Source organism: Podospora bellae-mahoneyi, chromosome 4 (genome assembly GCF_035222275.1).
Source record: "Podospora bellae-mahoneyi strain CBS 112042 chromosome 4, whole genome shotgun sequence".
Classification (NCBI taxonomy): Eukaryota; Fungi; Ascomycota; class Sordariomycetes; order Sordariales; family Podosporaceae; genus Podospora; species Podospora bellae-mahoneyi.
The window spans coordinates 677085-701430 of NC_085883.1; the positions used below are offsets into that span (position 1 = coordinate 677085).

The 24346-nt window shown below is 53.9% G+C and overlaps 13 protein-coding genes across 13 annotated transcripts; 9 read left to right on the forward strand and 4 right to left on the reverse strand.

Annotated features, from left to right (window-relative positions):
• Nucleotides 1-704: 704 nt before the first annotated feature.
• Nucleotides 705-2036, forward strand: QC761_401580 (uncharacterized protein; the record flags this gene model as incomplete). The annotated part of the gene is made up of 1 exon (XM_062878453.1): nt 705-2036. One exon carries the CDS (start codon nt 705-707, stop codon nt 2034-2036), a length of 1332 nt encoding a protein of 443 aa, XP_062731891.1.
• A 1739-nt stretch (nt 2037-3775) lies between these two features.
• Nucleotides 3776-5585, forward strand: QC761_401600 (uncharacterized protein; the record flags this gene model as incomplete). Its single annotated transcript, XM_062878454.1, has 1 exon — nt 3776-5585. The coding sequence occupies exon 1, from the start codon at nt 3966-3968 to the stop codon at nt 5583-5585; it is 1620 nt and encodes a 539-aa protein (XP_062731892.1). The 5' UTR covers nt 3776-3965.
• A 150-nt stretch (nt 5586-5735) lies between these two features.
• On the reverse strand, nt 5736-8750 carry QC761_401610 (putative NRPS-like protein biosynthetic cluster; the record flags this gene model as incomplete). The annotated part of the gene is made up of 1 exon (XM_062878455.1): nt 5736-8750. The coding sequence occupies one exon, from the start codon at nt 8748-8750 to the stop codon at nt 5736-5738; it is 3015 nt and encodes a 1004-aa protein (XP_062731893.1).
• A 426-nt stretch (nt 8751-9176) lies between these two features.
• On the forward strand, nt 9177-10851 carry QC761_401620 (uncharacterized protein; the record flags this gene model as incomplete). The annotated part of the gene is made up of 4 exons (XM_062878456.1): nt 9177-9289; nt 9354-9665; nt 9735-10615; nt 10689-10851. The coding sequence occupies exons 2-4, from the start codon at nt 9414-9416 to the stop codon at nt 10849-10851; spliced, it is 1296 nt and encodes a 431-aa protein (XP_062731894.1). The 5' UTR covers nt 9177-9289; nt 9354-9413.
• Nucleotides 10852-11233: 382 nt separating this feature from the next.
• On the forward strand, nt 11234-11846 carry QC761_401625 (uncharacterized protein; the record flags this gene model as incomplete). Its single annotated transcript, XM_062878457.1, has 2 exons — nt 11234-11506; nt 11571-11846. 2 exons carry the CDS (start codon nt 11234-11236, stop codon nt 11844-11846), a joined length of 549 nt encoding a protein of 182 aa, XP_062731895.1.
• Nucleotides 11847-12204: 358 nt separating this feature from the next.
• On the reverse strand, nt 12205-12792 carry QC761_401630 (uncharacterized protein; the record flags this gene model as incomplete). The annotated part of the gene is made up of 1 exon (XM_062878458.1): nt 12205-12792. One exon carries the CDS (start codon nt 12790-12792, stop codon nt 12205-12207), a length of 588 nt encoding a protein of 195 aa, XP_062731896.1.
• Nucleotides 12793-13282: 490 nt separating this feature from the next.
• QC761_401640 (uncharacterized protein) lies at nt 13283-16161 on the forward strand (the record flags this gene model as incomplete). The annotated part of the gene is made up of 2 exons (XM_062878459.1): nt 13283-14663; nt 14732-16161. 2 exons carry the CDS (start codon nt 13283-13285, stop codon nt 15583-15585), a joined length of 2235 nt encoding a protein of 744 aa, XP_062731897.1. The 3' UTR covers nt 15586-16161.
• A 402-nt stretch (nt 16162-16563) lies between these two features.
• Nucleotides 16564-17298, forward strand: QC761_401645 (uncharacterized protein; the record flags this gene model as incomplete). Its single annotated transcript, XM_062878460.1, has 1 exon — nt 16564-17298. The coding sequence occupies one exon, from the start codon at nt 16564-16566 to the stop codon at nt 17296-17298; it is 735 nt and encodes a 244-aa protein (XP_062731898.1).
• Nucleotides 17299-18408: 1110 nt separating this feature from the next.
• On the forward strand, nt 18409-19553 carry YSA1_2 (ADP-ribose diphosphatase). The gene is made up of 5 exons (XM_062878461.1): nt 18409-18652; nt 18735-18769; nt 18823-19145; nt 19204-19219; nt 19270-19553. Exons 1-5 carry the CDS (start codon nt 18599-18601, stop codon nt 19493-19495), a joined length of 654 nt encoding a protein of 217 aa, XP_062731899.1. The 5' UTR covers nt 18409-18598; the 3' UTR covers nt 19496-19553.
• QC761_401660 (uncharacterized protein) lies at nt 19043-20368 on the reverse strand (the record flags this gene model as incomplete). Its single annotated transcript, XM_062878462.1, has 3 exons — nt 19043-20010; nt 20067-20285; nt 20356-20368. 3 exons carry the CDS (start codon nt 20366-20368, stop codon nt 19580-19582), a joined length of 663 nt encoding a protein of 220 aa, XP_062731900.1. The 3' UTR covers nt 19043-19579.
• A 373-nt stretch (nt 20369-20741) lies between these two features.
• QC761_401670 (uncharacterized protein) lies at nt 20742-22487 on the forward strand (the record flags this gene model as incomplete). Its single annotated transcript, XM_062878463.1, has 1 exon — nt 20742-22487. One exon carries the CDS (start codon nt 20742-20744, stop codon nt 22485-22487), a length of 1746 nt encoding a protein of 581 aa, XP_062731901.1.
• Nucleotides 22488-22669: 182 nt separating this feature from the next.
• On the reverse strand, nt 22670-23335 carry VMA10 (H(+)-transporting V1 sector ATPase subunit G; the record flags this gene model as incomplete). The annotated part of the gene is made up of 6 exons (XM_062878464.1): nt 22670-22828; nt 22883-22983; nt 23046-23054; nt 23139-23172; nt 23230-23268; nt 23333-23335. 6 exons carry the CDS (start codon nt 23333-23335, stop codon nt 22670-22672), a joined length of 345 nt encoding a protein of 114 aa, XP_062731902.1.
• Nucleotides 23336-23694: 359 nt separating this feature from the next.
• QC761_401690 (uncharacterized protein) lies at nt 23695-24307 on the forward strand. The gene is made up of 2 exons (XM_062878465.1): nt 23695-23836; nt 23897-24307. The coding sequence occupies exons 1-2, from the start codon at nt 23741-23743 to the stop codon at nt 24083-24085; spliced, it is 285 nt and encodes a 94-aa protein (XP_062731903.1). The 5' UTR covers nt 23695-23740; the 3' UTR covers nt 24086-24307.
• The last annotated feature ends 39 nt before the right edge of the window (nt 24308-24346 follow it).

Below are 24346 nucleotides of genomic sequence, written 5' to 3' on the forward strand. Positions count from 1 at the left end.
TCGAGTGTATCGTGAGGCGCAATAAATGAGCCCGTAAGTAGGTAGGTCACATCGACAAGCTCACACACCCACCTCCCACCAACCCGTGATAGGCAAACCTGGCGACGTCTCATCAAGGTCACAGCTCCTGAGGGGTATGTTGCAAAGAGCTGATTAATTGGAATATCTTACATGACAGGGCACTATTTCCTCACCATCTCACAGCAGCAGGAGACAGCCGGATCTCTGAGTGCTTGGCGCTTTACCTTATCCAGAGTCCTGCAGCACTGCGCCACCATGGACGCGGCTGGAGACTGCAGACACGTCGAACCTCTGGCTTAAAGCTGCGGCGAGGCCAGGACAGCACTGTGCCACCGAGCTGCTGCTCTTCTATCCCGTGCTTCTTGATTGTATGACAGTAATCCAGTAGTCTGTTCCTCCGAGCAAGCTGATGGCTTTGCCGCACACCCAGCAATCCCAGCACGCGCCCAACTCGACCATGTTTGCACTCTGGGCAAAAATAGTAGACGCCGTCTCATGAGGCACAGGACGCCGAGGGTAAGGTAGGTAGGTGGGTGTTGTCTCCATTGTTCTTGAGAGTGATCTAGATTCCAACATTGATAATCTCTGCGTCGTCCAAACCTTGCCTCCCACGTTGTGGCACTTGTTGCTTTCAGACTTCTTTTTTCCTTTTCATTTTGTATTGTCTGCGTCAGCGTATCGCCATGTCCGACTCTGTCCCAACCGGCCCCCCTCAGTTCCCCCTGCCCATCGACCCGGATGATCCCGGCCGTGGCCCGCTGGTCATGGGCCTCAACTACGGCTTTACCATTGTGGCCATGATGGCTGTCGCCCTCCGCTTCTACGTGCGCAGAAAGGTTGGGAACCGGGCATGGGGGTGGGACGATTGGCTGATGCTGGTCGCCGTCATCTTCCAGGTCGTCTGCGAGTGCCTGTTTGCACTGTCGTTCAAGCACGGCTTCGGCAAACATGACTACAGCATCCAGAAGCCAGACCAGTTTGTCGAGATCATGAAGTGGGCCTGGATTGCCCAGGGGTTCGGCCAGGTCACGTCGATCGTGGCGCGCCTGTCCATCACCATTTCGCTCATCACCCTCTTTGGCGTCCACCGATGGTTCAAGTGGTTCCTGATCGTGCTGACCACAGTGCAAACCATGCTTGGCACCGCCATGCTCGTTCTTTCGTACGCTCAGGTGCGCCCGCTGGAGGCCCTGTGGAATGTCTTTATGGACCCTGCCAAGGTCTGGCGCCTTGACACAAAATACTTTATCAACCTCGGCTACCTCACACAGTCTGTGTACACCTTTTCCGACGTGGCTTATGTCGTCATCCCGGTCGCCATCATCTGGCGGCTCAACATGACACTGCACCGCCGGCTGGGCCTGATCGCCCTGCTGGCCGCCATGCTCTTCACCGCCGTCATGTCCATCCTCAAGACCTACACCATCCACTGGCAGGGAGACCCGACCATCACGGATCCGCTCTACCGCAACAGTTTGCAGGTGCTCTATGCCAACCTCGAGCAGACCAGCGTCATCATCATGGGTTGCGTCCCGTCCCTGCGCGCCATTGTCAACGTTGAATTGCCGTTTGGGCTGTCCCGCCTCGGCCAGTCGGTGGCCAGTTTGCTGGGAAGCCGACGGTCGGCCACAAGCAAGGGCAGCGGCTTGTCCTTTCAGAAAGGGACCGGGAGCGGCGGCAGCGGGGGGGTCAGCTCCAAGCTCAAATCATTTGGCTCGTCGACAGTGGCGTCGAGGTATGATCATGACGCGACATATGCCGGGGGCGTCTACCAGGATCTGGAACTCGGAACGCACAGTCTCGGGAACCATGACAGGTTCGGCACCAAGGTCCCGGTGGTCATGTCTGTCAGCCACAATGTCGGCAGCCCCGGGGCTCCAACGCCCCCTTCCAGCGGAGGGCATCATGGAGGCAGCACCGATCATCTTGTGCCGCCGGGTGGTGAGAACTACGTTGTGCGGATAGATCAGTTTTCGGTTCAAGAGTCATATCAAGGTCCAGGAAAGGCGCAGTGATGGGCACCTCATCTTTATTGAGAGTGCTTACCTACCATGTATCCTTCATGGTAGAGCGACCACCCACCTTATTTAAACTATACCAACCTTCTGTTATGAATAATGACCATGTTGTTGAAGCAAGAACCACCTCGTCATGAGCTTGTCTGTGCCAACCGCTTCAACGCAACCGAACATCCATCACGCTCTCATAACTAGCTTCATTGTACACATATGTCCTGACCAACCGCAGCCCAACCTCCTCAAACAGTCCCTTCCACTGCTCCTCGGACCTCTCGGCACCAGCAAACGCCGCAAGCATCGTGATATCATGAGCTGCCGCGTCCAGCCCTGTGCCGATCGCAGGGGGGATGATCTCGTCAATCAACATGATCGACTCCTCCGTCATCGCGTCCATTGTCTGCTTCAGCAGCAGCTTGACCTTGTGGTCCGGGTGATTGTGGAACACGCCACGCAAAAAGTAAAACTTGGCCCCCCTGACAGGCTGCGGCTTGAAAAAGTCATGGACCGTGTTTTCGACACCAGGCGTCGCAAGGGCGGCCGCGATGGAGTGCGGAAGGTCCTGCAGGATGACCCGGCCGGGGAGGACGTCGGCCGGGAACTTGTCGCGGAACTCGGCGCACTGGTGCCCGATGTTGCCGCCGATGTTGACGTAGAGCGGCCGGTCTGCCGGCCAGGACTCGGGGACTTGCTCGCGGACCGGGTAGACGGAGAGCCAGCCGAGCTCGGGCCCGCGGCGGAAGGCCATGTAGTCGTTGAAGTAGGACATGTTGTCCGGTTTGTCGGCGAACCAAGTGAAGGGGCCCTTGTCGGTCTTGAAGGCATCGTGCCAGGCCGTTTGCGTCTCGTCGTCGGCGTTTCTGTAGCCCGAGCGTTTGAGATGGTCCGGGAGGGCGAAATACTCGGGGCAGCAGGTGTAGAAGTAATGCCTCAGGCCCGATTCGGCCACCTTGGCTGTCATGTTTCTGGAGGCATGGTTTGCCTTGAAAGCGTCCTTTGACACCTGGTCGACGAGTCCGATGGAGGCAAGATAGCGAAGAAGTCGGAGTAGAAGTGCCGCCTCAGCGCCCGTCTTTGCCGCAAGCTCGGCCAAAGTCAGGGACCCTGTGGACCCTGCTTCGGCTTCAACAAGGAGCCGGAAGAGGCCCAGGTCAACGGCCGTGAGGGCAACAGATGTCTGGAGAGGAAGACCTCCAATACGCTGGACTGTGTCATCAGGAGTCTCCAGAGAGTATATGAGCTTGGTCAGAGCAAGAATGATTGGCTGTCGGGCACTGTGGCCTGCCTCGCTGGCGAGCTGTTTGATGTTCTCAATGGCTGCGTCCATTGTTGACTGCTGGTGGGTATCTTGGATGGTTGTTGAGTAGGTAGATGAGAACGTTTGTTGACTTCCATTCTCGAGGTCGTTGGCCATACCTCGGCTTCTTCAACAAACGCATCGAGACCCTCCCAATGCAACTTTGGATTCATCATGCATGCGCAGGTGATGGTTCACCCGACCAAGGTAGCAGGTATCGGAAGAAAACTGACCTTAGGAAGGCTTTCCGGACTGGGATTTCGTACTTGGTTCGGTCTAGGCCAGTGCTTCTCCTGTAGGGCTCTACCACGCTATCACTGACTGCGCCGCAAGACCATTGAACAATGAATACGTGTCAGCACAAGCGGCACAGTACGACGGGGTGTATGTAACACGAAAGTACCCCAGGTTCCCGGTTGGGACTGGAAGCCCACGAAGCGCCACACCGTGCGGCGTAGCTATTAGCCGAGAATCCGACGTGGGATGCAATCATGTATGTTGTTGCTATCGATTTTGGTTGCGGGTTAGCAACAGGCCAAACTGGAAGAGGGGATAGCATACATACCCTGTGCTCATGGATCTGAAGTAGCCCAGACAAGCTCAACATTGAGCTCTCAGCTTGCATTGCGGTCATGATGGTGCCATTTCCAGTCTCCTCGCCGGCTACGGTTCTATTCTGCTTGGTAGCTGTTCTGGTTATCTCACGGGTGGTCTCGAACCGAAAGCTACGAACCAAGCGGGAGAACATCGTGACGATCGGTGTCAACATCAAAAACAACACAAATGGAATCATTAGCCAGACGTCAGTGCTTCTTCGCTCTCTCACTTCAACATCAGAGTGGGCTCGGAATGGATACCAACGCTTTTCAAAGACCCCTATTCAGAGGGCCTTTGCACTACCCAGCATGTGGACGGGATCTGACGTGGTGGTGCTGCCTCCGGCTCTGCTCGCATCTGTTCTCAACCGACCAGAGGCCGAGCTTGCCGCACATCACGCCCAGCTCGACACGATTCAGCTGCCGTACATGATGAGCGACTCGGATGTCTACAACAATCCACTCCAGTATGACGTTATCCGCCGGACCATGTCCCGCCAGCATGTTGGTTCACTTGCGGCAACAACGGCAAAGGAGTTGCAGAATGCCTTCTCGACCTACTGGTCCGCCCCAGTCAAGCATGACCGGGACTGGGCAACACTTGACAACTGGGAGGCTTGTGGTAAGGTTTTCACCCGTGTAGCCATGCTATCACTTGTCGGCTCTCCGCTCGGTCATGATGAGAGGTTACTCGACTGGGCCCGCAAATATGCCAGCTCGGTGATTACCGGTACCGCCTTCATCAACTGCCTCCCTCCGGGCTGGATTCGATCAAGTGCAGGGCCCTTGTTTGGAATCCAAGCAAGGTACTACCAGTCTCGCTGCCTCCGAATAATGGTTCCTGTCATACAGGAGAGGATCTGGAAGCTCCAGAGTGGTGCCGGGCAGGACGTGGATGACTTCCTCCAGTCGATCATCCTGCGTTGCTCTCGAACGGGAGATCCCCGGCAGATGGACCCCCAGCGCATCGCTCTTAGGCTCCTCGGCCTGGCCACCATGTCCATCATGGGCATGGTGTACGTTTTCACTCACTGCGTTGCTGATGTGTACGGAATGCCTGACCGCAAGCGAGAAGAGCTGCTCGCCGCGCTCGAGGCGGAATGCAAGCGGGAAGCCAGGCCAGACGAAGGAGTCACGTTTTCTCTTCTCGACTCAACCTTGAACGAGTCCATGCGTCTCAACAATATCAGCGTCACCAGTTTGGCACGGGATGTGGCCGTTGATAGCCTTCATATCCCGGGTGTTGAAAAGGCGGGTGACGATGCTGGCGGTATTTCCTACACGTTGCCACGCGGTTCCCGCATCGTCTTTCCAACACAGGACATGCATAGGGATGAGGGGGTGTATGGGCTTAACCCGGAGGAGTTTGATCCCTTCCGGTTCTATCGAGAGTTTCAGACAGAAGGGGGGAGATTCGATGATATGTGTAAGGGTCTGCTGGTGTTCGGGTATGGAAAGCACGCCTGTCCAGGCAGGCACTACGCTATGCAGACGCTGAGGCAGACTCTGGCATATCTGGTGCTCAATTACGATGTTGCGTTGGTTGGTCCAGTCGATGCTGATGGGGGGTATGCCTTGAGAGGGAAGAGGCAAACGCTACTGAACGTGAACGTGCCCAACGTAGATCTCAAGATCCGCGTCAGGCGCAAGAGATAGACACTTTGCATACCTTACTTTTCCTTCAAAACTGCCAGAAAGCCCCCATGGGATATGAGCGCCTACCTACCTAGACACCCAGGTACTAAACAATGCATCACAAGCCAAACACATAAAAGAGACCCTAAGCGTGTGAAAAAGAGATAAACACTACACCCCCCTCTCCCTCATAGCCCTCACAAACACCTCGGCAAACCCCTCTACAAACTCAGGCCCAATCATGGTGTAGTGCGCCCCCCCAACACCGTGAAACCTCACGCCATCGCCGCCGCCAACTCCCTCACGCAAACAGACAAACTCCCTCCACCCCATCAAATGATCCCTCAACCAAACCTCCCTCGTCTCGGCCACAGCCCTCAACGGAACAGCATAAAACACATCCATCCCCCCATCAATCTCCCCAGCCTCTGGCTCATAATCCACAGCAATACTCTGCAGCCCATACGCCACATCCGCCCACCGAGCCAATTCCCCCTCGCCCAGCCCCAACTCCGCCAACCTCTCCCTATCCGCCACATCCAGCACCCCCCGCAAAGCCCTGCCCTTGTCCCCCTCCCGCGCCAGCATCCGGTCCAGCTCCTCCGTCTTCTCCTCCCCCGCGACCAGACCGAGGAAGTAGGCGAGGTTAATCAGGCACCGGTTCCAGTTCAGGTACCTCATCCTCTCCTTGATCCTCGGGGGCAGGTTGAGGACGCCGAGGAACTTGACGCTGTCGCCGGCTTGCTGGAGGAGCTTGGCCATCTCGAAGGCGAGCATGGAGCCGTAGGAGTAACCCGCCAGGCAGTACGGCCCTCTGGGTTGGTGGCGTTTGATGGCCGAGGCGTAAAAGGTTACGGCTTGGGTGATGGAGGTGAACAACTGGGGGGAGGAGGGCTCGTGATGGGGATTAACCGGCTCGAAGCCGGGGGCGCGGAGGGCGTAGATTGGTCTTTGGGGGGAGGAGAGGGAAAGGTGGTGGATGAGGGGGATGAACACGAGGACTTCGCCCACGCCGGGGTGGATGAGCCAGAGGGGGGTAGGGATTTGGTTTTCGGGAGAGGGAGGATTGGCGGGTGGTGGGCGGAAGATGATGACAGGATCGTAGTTGGGGAGGGAGGTGGTTGGGTTGGTAAGGGGGGTTGGGATGGGTTGGGGTTTTTTGTTTTGCTGGAGGATGTCTTCGACTACTGCTGCTAGGGCACGAGCGGTGGGGTTCTTCATGATGGCGATGACGGGTAATGACACGGTGAACCGCTTGTCGAGGGCGTGTTTCAGGCGGATGAGGTCCATGGACGTGAAGCCCAGCTCCCATACAGGAGTATCGAGGTCACACCCGCTCTCCAAATTACCTCGTCGTTCTCTGGTAAAGTCTTGGAGGATGCCGGCCTCCACATCTGTCAGCTTGGAGTTCCTGGGCGTCCCCTTTCTGTTGACACCGTTTACCAGGTTGCGGTGTCGGGCTACATCAACGGCAAAGAGATCTCCCTCAAAGAAAGATCTCATCTTGGCTCGTGAAACCTTTCCCAATGTTGTTGTTGGTAGCAGTTGCATTGATTCAGGGGTCAAGGCAAAGATGAGTGGGCGAGAGGCGGTGGCCAATAGACAGGCTTCCGTTAGGCTTTTGTCAACCTCAGCCATTCGGATGGCAACGTCCTCGGCTTCCCATTCGATTTTGGCCGGCACATAAGCAACCGTCACCTGCTCGGTGTGAGCATTATTGGATGGAAAGACGAAAAGACGCGAGACAACTTCCTTCCCCTGAACAGCCTGTTCGAGGAGCAGCTGGATATCGGCGATGGGCGTTTTCACCCCGTTGATGTTGACCAGTTCTTTCACACGTCCTACCAGACATAGGCGGCCATCAGAATCCAACAGAGCGCGGTCCCCGGTGCGGAACCACCCATCCTCCGTAAATGCCTGCTGCGTAGCCGCCAGGTTTCTGTAGTACGATCCAAAGACCATGGTGCCCCGTACCTCGAGATCGCCCGGCTCATTTGGCAGGGCGTTTCTTCGTTGCCGATCCGATTCAGGCCCAGATCCCCAGCTGACTCGGACTCGCATCTCCATGCCACGTATGCATGTGCCGAGTGAGGCAACGGCGTAGCCCATCTCGAGATCATAGTCTGGACAACTTGTACTGTATATGCAGCCAGCGCATGTCTCGGTCATTCCAAACCCGGGGGCTATAACATTCCTGGGCGCGCCGTAACGTTCGAGAAGCGCCGAGGCTTCCACGCATGTCTGCATGTCATTTGCCTCTCCCCCAGACACGAGAAATGCCAGGCTTGAAAGATCCCACTGCTTGGTGTTTTGCTCCGGCTGCCTCTTGCTGGCTGATACGAGACTGGCCAGGAAGAAGTTGGGCGCAAAGGACCGGGAGACACGATGGCGACTCAGATGGTCGAGGAAGAGAAACGGTGACGACACAACATCGGCAGTTCCGACGTGAACCTGGTCAACGTTTTCCCACAGGGCGTGAATGTGTATCTCGACCAAGGCTCCGACGTGGTCGAGGCCGATCCAATTCAGAAACGGGCGACCGGGCGGAAGAACACATGCCCCTGACTTCCCTGCTACTGATGCCAACACCATGCTGTGAGTCAGACACACGGCTTTGGCGTTGCCCGTGCTCCCCGATGTCAGCATCAGCATGGCCAGGGAGTTTGGATTTTCTTGTGCTCGTGGTAGGCCGTTCCGATCCAATCCATCTTCTTTGTGTCCTTTCCTGCTGCACTCTTCCAACTGCTCAACAGTCACGATTTCAAGGCCATGATCCACGCCGTCAAAGAGAGAGACATTTCCAGTCCGTGTGATGCATATCGGAGACTCTAGAAGGTTTGAAAGGCCTTTGATGTGCTTTTTACGGTAACCTGGGGCATTGCTGAATGGAGTAGAGAGTACGGGGAGCCCTCTGGCCATCCGAACGGACCAAAACCAAAAGATTGTGTCTTGGTGGTTGTCCAGATGAAGCAGGATTGGCTTCTGCTCTCGAAATGATGGGAGAGCACGGACGGCTCGCGAGTTTGAGGTTGCCAGAGCCAGCAGGTGGGCATATGATATGTCCGTCGGAGTGCTGGGGTTTCCCGGGGCGTAGAACAGAAGGCGTTGGCACGGGCTGCTTCTTGCTCGGCTTTGCAAGAGGTCCTCTAAGGTCGCTATTCCGGTGTGATGTGGCGAGGGCTTCATCTTGATGGATGCGCAAAGTGATGGGTAGGCTGGAGGGCGGTATTGTCTTTGCTTTGAAATGCTCTCTGGTCTTCCTTGAGGGTGTGATTAAAGTAGGTAGGGAGCTGTCTCAAATCCATACCTAGGTAGGTAGGTATCTACTCAACCTACAAGACACCTGCTATCTGGTAAAGAACCCGAAACGTGAAGCCGCCACTCCTTGGCGAGGTCAGTTTGGTCGAGACCGAAATCAGACGAACCATGGTGAGATCGGCCGAATCGCCAGTTCATCCGCTTTTGCACACACCCCTTTTCACCGTGCTTGTTGTACCCCTCCTCCTTTCCGCATCGACATGCAGCCAGGACGTGGTACCCCGTTGGGTAAGCCGAAAAGCGATAGTTGGTGATTCGCTACGCATGGTGCACCACTGACATGCATCGGGGCGGCGGTGTCGTCTTACATTCTTTTCGTGATCAATGGAAAGGTGTTTCGGCTTGGAGCAATATCTCTATATCGGGGTATCATCGTGTGTCACCAAGACAGCAACCGCAAAACGCAGGTAGGTATATGTGCTGACCTACCTTATCTTGGGCGCCATCACCCAGCTGGAGGCTGACTTGCAGGGGTGCATACCTTACCTACCTACCGTTCACTCATCGCTTTCTTTCCCATCTTGTTTCAGTATGCCTGGATCATCAACGCCGTCGTGCTCCAAGCCAAGAATCTTGGAGCTCGCAGATAGAATCAGCCACTCGGCAGCCCACCTGGACAGTATTCTGCGCGCCAAGGATGTTCCCTCACCCTCGTTTGCGGAGGATGCCCCTGCTCCTTACCCGTCAGAAACGGATGATGTCCGGGACGTCATCATCGACGCTGCCGCCGAGTTGTATGATCTGTTGCTCGAGCCCATGGCCTTGCTCTACAAAAAGACGGGAGTAAGATTCGCACCCCGAACAGCCCAAACCATGTCATGAATGGCAGAACTAGACACTGATGCAGACCAGCACAACAATATGGTGTGCCTCCAGTTCATAACCCGCTTCAGTGTCGCCGACATGGTGCCGGCGGGCGGACAGATCTCCTTTGGTGATGTTGCTGCAAAGGTCCCAGGGCTGACTGAATCCATCGTCGGCCGTCTACTGCGACATGCCATGACGATGCACGTGTTCCACGAGCCCCAACCCGGCATGGTCGCCCATACCAAAGCCTCCAAAGCCCTTCAAACCAACCCGGTGTTGAACGCTTGGCTGAGGAACGGAACCCATGAGATGTGGCCGGCTGCAGTCAAGATGCTTGACGCCCTAGAAAAGTGGCCCGAGTCCTCAGAGCCGTCAGAGACGGGGTTTGCCCTGGCGAATGGTACAGTTGCCACCGCCTTTGAGATCCTCGGTAGCGACCCCGCCCGGGCCGCCAGGTTCGGTCGCGCCATGAGTATCTACGCCATGAAGCCCGAGTACTCGCCTTCTTACCTGACAGAATACTTCGACTGGGCAAGTCTTGAATCGGCGCGTGTTCTGGCGGTGGCGGGGGCCTCCTATTTCCAAGTCGCTGTTGAACTTGCTCGAAGATTCCCCAACTTGCAGGTCACGGTGCAAGACACGGCACAAGCTCTGCCTGTTCCGGCGGCTGGAGCAGTGCCAGCCGATGTGGAGGAACGGTTGAACGTCGCGGTCGTAGAAGATACCTTTGCTCCCCAGATGTCTAGCACACAGCCAGTTGATGTCGTACTGCTCCGTTGGGTGCTGCATATTTGGCCTGACAAGTATTGTGTCCGTCTGCTGAGAGCACAGGTCCCTCTGATGCGAACTGGAACAAGGCTTGTAATCCAGGACGTCATCTTTCCGAAGCCAGGAACAGTAGCACAGTGGCGGGAACAGGACTTGAGGTAAGCGATGCCCTATTGTTTGCATGTCCGGTAAAAGAAGCATTCGAGGCTGACCAAAGGCGGCGGTGACCAGGGCGAGCGATGTCCACATGGCAAACCTTTTTAATGGCAAAGAGAGGACAGCCGAGGAGTGGGAGGCACTTGTCGTCGATGCCGATCCGCGATTTGTGGTCTCGCGCGTGGTTGAGCCCAAGGGATCAGCTCTGGGCATCATTGAAGTTGCGTGGCAGGAGTGAATGAGTAGGTAATACCGAGAACATCGATTTCGCACAGTGTCAAGTGTAATAACATTTCAGCTTTGTTGTGTTTGTTGTCCAGTGCCAGGAGCACTGGCAGCCAGGCTGCTTCGCCGCAGGGCCACGTCGCTGACGCCGATCACCCACTCACAGCTGCATGCTGAGCTGCATTTGAATAAATACTGTTCCCCATTTGAGCCAAACATCATCATACTTGTCGACACTATCGATTCTCTCAAGAGGTTGGGGCGATCAGCAACGACCTGGGCGCCACTATCCACGGGGCCAGGGAGTACAAAAGCTCGCCGATTGCCTGTCTCGCCGCAGCCACCAGATCCCCCTCTCGTTTTCATCTTCTCCAACACACTTGCGGCTATCCACAATGCAGCTCAAGACACTCTTTTCCTTCGTGGTGCCCCTGCTGGGACTTCAAAGCTCAGTACACAGTCTCAACATTCCACCCGCTCAGGAGCTGCATCTTCGCGACGAGATCAACGCTCAGGGAGGCCAATCGAACCAACTGTACAAGTTTGAGGTTGGAATCTACAAACGAAACAACGTCACGTGGGACGCCTTCGCCGCCTTTCTCGTCAACTCTCGCTATCCCAAGGTGAAGCCACTTGTGGCCAAGCATGGCGTTGCTGTTTGGACCGAGGTGAGATAGATACCTAGGTACAATATACCACCATCGAATCAGCGGGCTAACATCTCCACCGTAGACATTGACGCCACCTTCAGCACGAGCCATTGCCGCAGGCGCCATCCCTCCCGGCTGGACGGTGCCGCAGTATGACTCCATCTCGACTTACTACGTCAGCGATCCCTCTGTTCTCGGCGCCTTGACCACTGACCCAGCCTGGATTGCGTTGGAGATTGCTGCCGCGGGGTATGTGGATGGATCAAGAGGAACGCTTCTGGCCGGTTTTGAGACTGTCAAGTATGAGAAGCCGAAGAAGGGAGGCAAAGGTAAGAAGAGAGACTGTTTGCTAGATTAGGTGTGGTTTGAAGTATGTTCGAGTGCTTTTATGCCTGCGGTACTGACCTCTACATGTATTTACTTCCTAAAAGACACACATTGTTAATGGGACATGAAGAGGGGTTGTACCTTGCCCGAAATCAGGAGAAACAAAAACCATGTTGGCGGATATACTTTCATCAATTTGATGTGGGTACCTTAAGAACGTTTATTATCACATGTCGTACCACACAAAGCCTCGCTTTACTCTCCAGCAAGCGCCCTCAAACTTACCTACATCAACCCATGCAACTGATCATCAAGAACCACCCTCCCCTCCCGTCAGCATTACAACCCCGTACAAAGCCACCGCCACAATCAAAATCACCCCCCAAGTTTCAAACCAACCACCCCACCACCATCCCAAACCCGGCACCCAGCAAACCCCCATCCATTCCCACTCTCCTTCCATTCTCCCCAACCCCAGCGCTGCTGGTACTACTACTCACGACATTGTCCGGCCTCGGCGTCGGCCGTTCAGTAGGCAGCCCAGTCTCAAACGTGTAGCTCGTCAACGGTGTCACGGTGATACTGCACGAGCTCCCACTCGGCACCCCCTCCAGACTGCATCCTAGCGATACGACATCCGACTCGATTGAGCTTATCACCGAAATGAACGTCTCCAGTGCGAAGGGCTCCTCTGTGGTTTGTAGGAGGGGGTCGTCACATGCGTAGGGAATGTCAGAATTTGAGTTCTCTTGACAGGTTTGGCCGGTTAGACAGCACCATGTTGAGTCGCACGGGACTGGGCAGAGGAAGGACGGTCCGTCCTGGCGCCGGAGGGGTTTGGCAGGGTTTAAGGCGATGGTTTGGGTGGTAAGGGATAGGAAGAGAAAGGTTGAGAGCTTCATTGTCGGTTCCGAGGCGGATTGATTGTCGGTGGGAGGCTGCAAACCGGGAAAGGCGAAACGATGGATGAGTGCCATTTTCGAATGAGGGGAACTAGGTACCTATATATGTGCCTTCTGGGACTTTGCCACTCAGTAGGTATCGTCCAAAGCTGCCCGCTATCAGCGATCGTGCGATTGCATACACCTTGAGTTGGTGTAACCGTGGATCCGACCCCGCCTGCGATAGACCGAGTTTCCTGTCTGAAACACCACCTCCGGATAGCTCAAGTCGATCAAAGTTCACGAGAAAGTGGCGTTCGATATAGGGGCTGATATCTGAAATGATTATTATGTGATGGGTGCTATCATGGCGAGATTGCAACGTGGTGGCTGAAGCTGGACCACCATCTTGAAGTGGGTGTGGAGAAGCGTGGGGAGCTGCCTGACGTGTGCTGGCGACTAATAGAGACAGGAATCCAAGGCCGTGAGTTAAAATAGCTGGTTATAAAGTGGCTCTTCTCTGGATGGAGCCAAGGTCGAGGCTTTCGCTTGGGTTGGTCCTGTGGTGTCAAGTCCGCGATCGACCATGCGGCGAGCAAGTCGAGCTCCAGATCGACCTGGAGCAAATGCCCAAGATGCTCCAGTTTTGCTCCAAGACCTCTTACCTCATGCTTCAGCTGCCACCCCGTATTCCACCAATATTGACTCAGATCATCACAACGACCCATTACCAACATCTCCATTTATCCCAAACACCACGAGCAACATCCCGACCTCCCCACCAAACATTCAATATAATCCAGCGGCACCAACACCACCAGTCCCACCACCGACAACCCCTCCTCAACCACCACTCACCAACTCCGCAACCTCTCAAACTCCCGCCACTTCCCCAATCTCAACCATTCCCAACCAACAACCATCCAACCCATCTTCCACCACCTTCACTCCTTCCTCCCCAACCCTCTCAACCCGTCTCACCAAACTCCTCACCCGGCTATCAACCCTCCCAACACCCCCCATCATCACCTACCTCCATAAACACCTCAAAGTCCCCACCATCCTCCTCATCACCCTCCTCCTCTTCATCTTCGTCACCCTCATCTCCTGGCAAGCCCACAACCTCGACTGGCCTCTCGCCAGAATCCCGATCCCCTCCGGCATTCTCCTCCTGACAATAGTAGCCAAGTTCACAGACTGGGCACTCGCCGGCGTAACCGACGACGCCTGGGAACGACTGCAATGGGGTCCATTACTGCAGCGAGGCCGAGGGAACATGTTGACGTTCCTTGTGATGGGTTCCGGGTTCGGGAGCTGGTGGAGGGTGTTATTTTCTTCGGGGGTGCAGCCGGGAGAGGAGACGAAGTTGATGAGGCTGAGGAGATTAGTCAGGACGAAATGGAAATGGCGGCTTCGGTTCAGCGCTCGGTTCTGGAGTTTCATCCGCATCTTCGTTTGGTTGTTTGTCCAATTCCCAGGCTTGATTATCATGGCCATGATCGAGAACAAAGACTCCTTCCACCCAACAGCATGGGCGGACGTCACCGGTGGGATGGGGGTGTTCAACGTGAGCGCGGGTTGGTTCCAGCCTGGTGACCCATTCACTTATCGACTGGTTTTTGGTATCCTTCAAGACCCAACCATCACGGTGACTACCACGCCAATAGGTGAGGAATGTAGTCGGGAGGATAGCTGTCAGTCGTACATCTTGTCCGGGGGGACAACCCTTGTTCAGCCTTGGGCTTTTGTACCGCGGCAATTGACTGACAACCACGCCTATGTAATTGAGAACGCGCCGGCGTATCAAATCGATGGCTGGGAGACCTCGTTCAACCATTCGTTGCCGTATGCCTTCTGGACTGACGACCAGTGTCGGGTGTTCACCTCTCAAAGCCCGCTGGGTGCGGTTGATGGCTCGCTTCAAATTTGTGTGAAGAACGATGGAGATGATGGACGGTTGTTGGCAGGTGAGTAGCTCCGGGTTTCCCAAAGTCTTCAGCGCGTCGACATGTTAACGTTTATTCCTGTCCTCAAGGCATCCGAGAATGCGGTAGCAACGTGGACAAGACCGGCAATTGCACCCTTGATCCGGCCTATCCAGGGTGGGATTCCTTCCCGGCCTTCTCATCTGTCATCGAACTGTATCGACTGAACGTAGACCTTGTGACAGACCGTCACACCCAGACCATCATCGAGCTGTCCAACCAAGCTAGTCCAATCAAGCAGATAATCGCACCTGAAGACTTCCTCGACGCATTCGCCCTCCTTCTCTGCCCCTTCCCCACAAACTCGACCCAAATCTCCCGATGGTGCGCCCCCAGCGCCGTGAACCAACAGCTCACAGCTTCGCTCGCGTGGAGAATCCAACTGGCCTACAGCGAGAGGTACCTTGACGACCAACTCTCCATGGACATGCTTCGTAATCTCTTTGCAACGGTGTTGTATATGTTTAACCCAGTCTATCGGGCTATTTCCATCGATGGTTCCGTGCCGTGGAGACCCTACGAGACAGTACTTGGACTGCCACCAGAGAACACCTTTCGAGGGTCCCCAGCCATCCAGTCGAGCTATGTCGCCCCGGCTACTTGGACTGTGGTTGCTTTCATCGTGTCGGCGGTAGTACTAATCTCTGCGGCGGTCATCGCGATGGTTGTGTCGTCTGTATATGCCGATATGCCTGACCTTAACAAGTTCTTGGTGTTAGATGGGATGAAAGTCGTTGTCGTTGATCCCGCAACTGGGGATGAGACTTTCTTTGGCAATGTTGTATGTCGGGAGAAGACGAAGGAAGGAGTGATTTATGTGGCGAGCCGGACGACCGTCTGTCTTGCGAGGAGTGGGGCGACAGCAGGGAGCGACGGGAATGCATCCTCACCTGCTTCGAGATGATGGGCTGATGGGACGGTATAATTTGATGGACGTTGTCCTATTTCTGGATGGCTTTTTTTTCGGTGGCAGAGGAAGGTTGTCGATACCAAGAAAGGTTGGGGGAAGGGTTGAAAACCTTCGCTCAAGTCTGATGAAGGAATTATGGTGCTCGAACACCTCGTCAAACTTTAACCCAAAATCTTGTGAGCATTTTGATGAGCCTGTGGCACGCTGTCGAGCGTGCCAACAGAACTGTGAGAAAAGCAATGGTATTGTACAGCACTGGGAAAATCAGCTCCGGAGAGCAGAATCCTACCTCCCACACCCCCTCCCAGGCAGGGTCTACACCCAATCCAGACCTATCTATATCAACAGAACCTGTGGCGGCCCACAGGGCAGAAGCCCTAGGGATCAACCTGACTGAATATCCACCGGGAGCAACACCTCCCACAAACGCCACCCTCCGCACGTTGAATCAGCTGTTGAGTTAAGGGGCTTAGTTTGTTTGCCTACCCTCACCACCTAAACGCCAGGTGGATATGATCGAGAATGTTCGTCTTGCATAAGGTAGAGACTTTATCCCCGCACATTGCCCCCTACAGAGGTTAGGGTTACATATGGCCCTCATTTTGAGATTTTTAAAAGGCCAAGTTCGGTGCTGGTGGTTTTCTACATGCTGGGCTGCCTGGCAACAATGATCATATCATAGATGAGGGTCCTGGAGTTGGTAGCTGCCGCCAATATTACTGCGCCAAGCGGAAGGCACCTTTCTTTCAATTCTACTTGTGGAAAATTATTTACGGTGGTGATGCACGATTCAGATCACTTGCTGGTGCGTGGCGGGATGAGGCAACACTAAATTGCAGAGCCTCTATATAAATCAAGTTTTCTTTTTGTGTCAGGTTTTCTTGCCTTTCCTTGTATTTACGGCTGAGTCGCAATCAAAACATCCCACCATTTCTCATCTACCTCATCGCTGCCGACTTGATAGTCCTCAGCATGAAAGGCTGTTTTTCATTCGCCAGGTACGCACTCGTTCTCTTGGGAGTGCTATCTATCCACATGTGCTGTGACCTGCAACGCGCGACTTGTCCATACCCAGGTTGTGTGTTTCTCAACACCGAAAAGCCGTGGACCCTCCAGTGCGATGCTTATCGTGCGAGAGTGAGAGAGAGCCCGGGGAAATGGCCACCATATTCCTACGTGATCTGTCCCAATGGTTTCACGCCTGAGCCGCCGCCTAGAAGAGGGAATCTAGGAGTGGCGACTGATTACTGCGAATTCCACAAGGAAGAAGTCTTCCCTCGGCTATTCAAACATCGTTGGATACCTCAGGACAAGTGCGAGGTGAGGCGGACAATTAACACCTTTGTTTCAGCCGTCACAGGGGCACTTTCGGCAAGCGAAGACTTGGAACAGGACATGTGGGGCCAAGGTCAGAGGGGTATAGACTTCCCCAGAGTTTCATTTGGAAGTGTTGAGTGGAATCGACCGGCATCGTCATACCTCTATGAGGAGCCCATCTCACCGCGAACGGTTTCGTCAGCGATAATACCGAACCTTGGTCCCGTTACGGCTGGACCAGGAGAGCATCACCATCTCCGTCTTGCACCTCTACAGACTGCACTAGATGATGGGTTCTATTTAGACTTGCCGAAAGAACTTCAAGCGTGCAATCCGGCTGCAAACGAACAAATGGGCATAGTTGATGGCGCGCAAGTTCACTCTACTTAAATGCAGAGCAACGCCGCATGCGGAGACTTGGTGGAAGGATCTTGGACAACCGCACCCAGCCTAGAGTGGAGGAATCCAACAGGGAGGGGCTTTGAATGATGGGCAATTTCTAATATCCGTGAGGAAGACATGGAACTGTGGAGAGGACTGGGAGCAATAACATCAGGGGAGCGTGGCCTGGTTACCTAACACAACCAGGTCGACATCGAAATGGAAAAGAACAACACGAAAATGAAAACAAGAACTTCAAAATGGAGGAAAACAACATGAATATGGAATATAAAAGGATATACGTGGTGGCTATCCGTGTAAGACATGACATCAAGACGACCGAAGATTCTCTCGAAAGCCATCCACCACCCACCACTCCACGTGGCATCAGTACCCTAACTCTGTGGAGGCAAAGAGACTTTTGGTTGGAGCTTCAAGATTTGCTGGTACCTAAATAGATACGAGGTAGATAGCTCCACGTGCAGCTTTCACAGTCTGGCAGCTGACATGGAAACAGAGGAAGTACGAACGAGCGGAATATTATCGGTCCTCAACATCTAGTACAGGCTTGGACAGAGGAACTGTCGCGAGATCGGCGGCGTCTCACCACGGCATGGTATCACACGAGATGAGCCCCAAGCGTATCTGAGGGTCATGAGGGATATTCTTAGGTAAGTATTGAGATCTCCACATAGAGACCTAACTCACTATACTCATCTAATCCTGCAAGAGAACTTAACTGGACGGAAGCACATACGCGCGAAGGTTAGAATAAAAGCAGGCAGGCAGCGTTGAGTTGAGCATGCCTAGTGCATTGTCGTGGTGATCATGTTATCAAGAAAGAGAATCTAACGAAAAAGCATTCGAAACCGAGCCTCTAAAAGTTTGACAGTTTTAAACGCCTTCGCTACACTCATACCATCTCACTATTCGAACTTACGGCATTAAATTTCCTGAAATCTTGCTCAGGAAAGCCACCTGTTAAGCCATGTGGATAAGGTAGTGTTTGAGCGGTAATTGGTTGGGGTTATCGCTGTGGCTCGATGAACGTTTACTTTTACAACTAAAACTTGTTCATGACGCCTCATGATCTCTAGATACATGTAAACTCTTTCTATCCTTTTCTCATGGTGACTGCCCCCTTTTACCCCCGAGTCCATCACGGTTAGGGGTGTGGATAACAGTGTCCGACACAGTGCCTCCATCTCCCGCACAGTCTTCCCCACAAGCTTAATCCGACGTCATTGAAGTTCATCTGATGCTCGGCAATACTCACGTACCACACTTATAGGTGTAGGCCAAAGTCAACATGTCTTCAGGAACCGATCCATCAGCCGCGAGAATTGTTTCCGTAAAACCACTGGTAGGCCTATCCTCATTATCCCATCTGGTGTATCCCATACTACCACCTCCCCTCCTACTCACATGTCTAACATCTCACTCAGGAAAACAAAGACGCCCGCTGGCTCAACCTAGTCCAGTGAGCTATTCACTCTCCTCACACTCAACTCAAAGTAATAACCCCAAAATTAGAATAGAATACCTCACCCCCGACGGACAAACCCGCCAATGGGAAGCCATCCACCGCACTACCACCCCTAAATCGAGCCCAGGCGGCGTCGACTCTGTCCACATCATCGCCGTCCGCTCTTGCTCATCAGACCCAAGCAGGAAGGAGATTCTCCTAGAGAAACAATTCCGGCCACCAGCGGGCAAGGTCTGTATCGAGTTCCCCGCCGGACTGGTTGATCCTAACGAGAGCATCGAGACGTGTGCGCTGAGAGAGCTGAGAGAGGAGACGGGGTATGTCGGGGAGGTGATGGGCAAGGTTGGGGGGAATATGGTGATGTTTGGATGTGAGTTTTTTTCTTCTAACTGTTGTTATTTTAAGAAGAATACGCTAACATTGAACAGCACCCGCATCTTCGGCGTAGGTTTATTTCTACAATATGAATAGACAGAATACTAACAAACACCCAGCGCCAAAACAGTCTTCATCCACGCCACCATCGACACGGGCAAACCAGAAAACCAGACCCCCGTCGCCGAACTCGAAGACGGCGAGTTCATCGAGCCATTCTGGGTCCCGCTTGCCAGTCTACACTCCCAAATCAGAAGGCTAGCCGAGGAAGGTTTCGCCATTGACAGCAAAGTTGGGATCTACGCCGAAGGCCTAGAGATGGGACGCTCGCTCAACGGTGCCTAGACGCTCACTAAAAAGGACCAAAACTATACCCTACTGAATCCATTTCATTATACTGCCATTCATAAACCTTCCTATCTGTCTCACCTAATCCAAAACCGGCTCCTCAATCTCATCCACCAACCCATCCCCCAACTCGACCCTCTCCTCAAAACTCCACCCCAACCCCCCCTCCTTGGCAGTCCACTCCCTCTCCTGGATCTTCACATTTCCCTCGTCCTGATCCGCAATATCAAACACCCTGTAATCAGCATTCATGTACCACCTCCCCGTAACCCCCGCCCGCAAAAACCCCGAATGTGACACGACGATGATCGCCTTTTCTTTTCGTTGTTTCAAATCCCTGAGAACCTCTTGCCCTCTGGCCATGATGGCTTGTTTAGTGTTGAAATACTTTTTCCCAGACGGGGAGGTTTTGTCGGGATAGACTGGGTCGACGTGGTCAAAGTTTACCTGAGGGAATTCAGACTTTAGAGAGGGGATGGGGGAGCCTGTGTCGCAGGGTTGGGTTGAGTTTTCTGGGGGGAAGTTAGTCATATTGTTGGGTAATGAAAGGGGAGGGAGCGGGGAATACCTTGCCACCCGGCGTGAGCTTCAAAGGGGATGCCTAAATCGCCAAAGGCTAGGAGGGCTGTCTCGATGGTTCTGCGCATGGGGCTGACGATGATGAGGCCTACTTCGAGCTCGGGGTTGGGGCCGGTGATTTTGGGGACGAGGTTTTGTTTGAGGGAGTTGCATTGGGAGCGGCCTAGAACGGAGAGTTCTGGGTCGGGGATGGTGTAATCTTGTGTTGCTGGGAGGGGGTGTTAGTTGAATATGTTCTGATATAATACATCGGAGTATTAGGAAGATAGAAGGGGCACTTATTGTCAACATTGTGAAGGGCCTGGGCGTGCCGGACTAGGATGATAGTTGGTGGCATGGTGAGATTACAAATTTAGGTTGCCAAAGTCAAAGTTGGATGGAAACAAGACAAGTTCAAATATGACTTTGTACAAGTATCGTTCCATGTCAGTGGCGTAAGGTGAGAGGTTGGGCTTCCTGGACCGTGAGTCAGGGGTGAGATGAACACTGTGCTGGCACTTGGCGGTCACCCACGTCAGCACAGTGCGCATCGTTAGAGCGCAAACTGTTTGCGCCAAGCTATCGGTGACGGGACGCGCGATTGACCTTTTCTTTTTGCCGGCACAACACGTTCCAGCACCGTCATCAAGCCTTCAAGGTTCTCAGCGAGCAATTGACCGTCATCATGCCCAGCAAACGGAAGCTGGATCTTCCCCCGGCTGAAATCTACAAAGCAGCCAAACTTGCCTCCAATGGCTCCCGACATGCTCACGTAGAAGAAGATGACGATCTCGAAGCTGGTCCAGCTCCCCCACCAGAAGACGACGATGGCGACTACGGTCCATCAGCGCCACCAGAGGATGACGACGGCGACGACGAAGAAGGCCGATTCTTTGGCGGCGGGATAACACAAACAGAAAAAGAAGTCCTCGACTTTATGGATTCCAATCAACAATCCACCGCGTTCGACGCAGGCCCCGAAACGATTGACGGCTCCTGGCTCAAGAAAACTGCCCTCTCCTTCGAGAAGAAAATCTCGCGCAACGCCGAGCTCCGCGCCAAATTCGAAAACGACCCTAGCAAGTTCATCGACTCGGAAGCCGACCTCGACTCGGCAATCAAGTCCCTCTCCATCCTCTCCGACCACCCATCCCTCTACCCCCTCTTCGCCCAGCTCGGCAGCGCCGCCAGCCTCGTTTCCTTGCTAGCCCACGAAAACACCGACATCGCCATCGACGCAGTAGAGATCCTCTCCGAGCTCACAGACCAAGATGTCTCCGCCTCCGAACCCGACTGGCTCTCCCTCGTCAACGCCTGCCTCGAGGCCGATCTGTTAGGTCTCCTAACCTCCAACTTTTCCCGCCTAGACGAAACCAACGAGTCCGACCGCGAGGGGGTATACCACGCCCTCTCCCTCCTCGAAAACCTCTCCAGTTCCCCAACCATATGCGACAAACTCGGCTCTGACAAGCCCCTGGTTCAATACCTCCTGAACCGCATCTCCACCCCCCAAGAGAAGGAAACCTCCCAAAACAAACAATACTCCGCCGAAATCCTGGCCATCCTCGTCTCCTCCTCCCTTCCCAACCGGACTTGTCTCGTATCCCTCAACGCGGTGGATATTCTCCTTCAACAGATCGCCCCCTACCGCAAACGCGACCCAGACAAGAGCTCATCATCTTACACCCCCGAATTCATCCGCAACTCATTCGAGTGTCTATCCAGTCTTGTCTCCTCTCCCGAAGGCAAAAAAGCCTTTATCGAAGCAGAAGGGGTGGAGCTCTGTCTCATTATGCTCAAGGACGGGGGCCCAAAGATAACCAAACCGTCCTCACTACGACTGCTCGATCACGCATGTGCGTTTTCCCCCGAGATGGCAACCAAGATTGTGACAGAGGGGGGGTTGAAGACTTTGTTTACGATGTTTATGAAGAACAAGACTTCTGTAGGGCAGACAACGGAGCATCTAATCGGGATATTTGCCTCGATGCTTCGTTTCCTACCAGCCGAGTCCCCTGAACGAATCAGGACGCTGGCCAAGTTTGTCGAGAAGGAGTATGAGAAATTGGAAAAGACGGTGCAGCTGAGGAGGGAGTACGCTGCCAGGTTGGGGGTGGTGGATGCTGCTATTCAAGAAGAAAATAACACGCTGGATACGAAAGACAGGGAGGAAATGGAGGATGAGTTCTTCTCCAGGAGGCTAGATGCGGGGTTGTTTTGCCTACAGAGTATAGATGTTGTTCTTGCCTGGCTCATCGCGGAGGATGATGGCGCTAGGGACAAAATCAAAGAGTTGTTGGCCGACCGGGATGAGGATCTTGGGGTGTTGAGGAAAACGATACAAGAGCAGATTGAGGGGGTGGATGAGGGGGGCGAGGATGGGAGGGAGACGAAGGAGATGTTGAGTACGTTGGTCAGGTTTTTGGTGTGAAGTTGTAATAAGTAATTAAGAAACCACACGGGACAGTGGAAAGAATGTAAAGCGATGGCAAAATGATTATATGAATCTTAGGTGACTAAACGCCCGCAAAAATAATACACTGCTCCCTCCTTCTATCCTCTGTCAATCCCCCTCTCACTACCCCCCCCCGCCCCTGTATCATGACCATCCCCTCAAGCAGCAATAGGCTCCGGCCTGGGGTTAAACACAGCCTCGAGCAGATCATTGATGACCTTGTCCTGGTTCTTCTTGCCCGCCTCCCTGATCTTGGCGATCTGAGCGTCGGCCTCCTTGTTGGCTTCTTCCTCGGCGGCCTTGTTGCCTTGGGTGTGCTGTACTTTCCATTAGCACCCACTCCCCCTATATTTTCTCTCCAGAAGACAAACCTCGGCCTCAAACTTCTTGTACTCCTCCTCCTTCTTGGCGCGGTAGGCCTCAATCTCCTTTTTGGCTTCGTCGCGGGCTTCACGGACGCGCTTGGTGCGGTCTGTTTTTTTGTGAGTGGTTGCTCGATCGGGGTGGTGGTATGGGAAGGGGACGGGAACGTACACTCGCGAGCTAGACAGGACGGACAGAAGGGTGTTAGCTTTGTTTATGGGATAACAGTCGGGCGGTTGGGGGGGGGCGGGGTGGGGAGAATACCCTTTTGCACAATCTTGCTGGCGTCTCTCTCAGCCTACCAATATGTCAACTACCACGTCATGGAATACATGCTGGCAAAAGGGCAACAAACGTCGAGAAGGGTCTGGATCCCGGCGGAGTTTTGGGCCGACTGTAGACAGAGCAAGCTGTTAGCAACGGTGATGGATGCGACGGGGGGCAACGGCAAGGCAGACCATCTTTAATGTATGGGTCTGTAGTTATCTCAAGGTTGGTTGGCTGGTTGGTTGGGAAGGAGGAAAAAGCGACACTGGCTGGCGTGATTACAAGTCGTGTTGAGTTGATGTCAATGTCTAGATAGGTCGATGGATGGGATTCAATGCTCTTGTTTCGATGTTGTCGCTGCTGCGCAACCAACAGCAGCTCCCACACCACAGCTCCCCCCGCAAGGCAGGGATCCAGGGTTCACCCTGCCGCTGACGCTGACGTACATTTTGCCTGCCGCCAGAACCCAGCAAACAGGCGGTCAGAACCGGCAGAATTGATCGCCCTCTCATCATCCCATGTGTCAATCGCAATGCGACTGACAAATCGATTGGAAATAACCTCTCCCAAAACGAATCGTCACAAAAACAAATCAAAAAATGTCAAAAGCGTCCAAACTCACCCTCCTGGGAACCTCCCTCTTCGCGCTGGGCACAGTCGTCTTCGTGCACTACCAGCAAAAGGCCGAGCAACAAGTATGTTCATCCCAAACCTCCAACCTTCATGGCCAGGATAGGTGGTTGACCCGAGAACAGGCCATGCACCAAGGCGTAATCCGCGACATGGAACAACAACGCCTAAAACGCGAGCGACAAGCCGACTTCGACATGCAGCGCGCCCTCGAGACCGAGTACAAAAAGCACCAAAGCGTCAGGGACACAACCGCCGAGATGGACCCAGCACTGTCAAAAAGAGGGGGGTTGAACGTGCCGGTAGCCAGGTAGCATTGGTGGTGGTCAAGGGAAGAAAAAAAAACACAGAGAGATAGATACCCACGATGGCTTCATGTATAAAATATGTATCATTACACTTCTCACACATCATCTTACGTACCATATTGTTTGTGCTTATATCTACAAGCAAACAAACAAACGCAAAAGACGAAAAGATAATCTCCCCCGCTTCCAGTCTCGCTGCTGCCTCTCAACGCAGAAACGTTGCCGGCTCTTAAACCAAAGCCCACTTCAGAATAATGCCCATCCCTA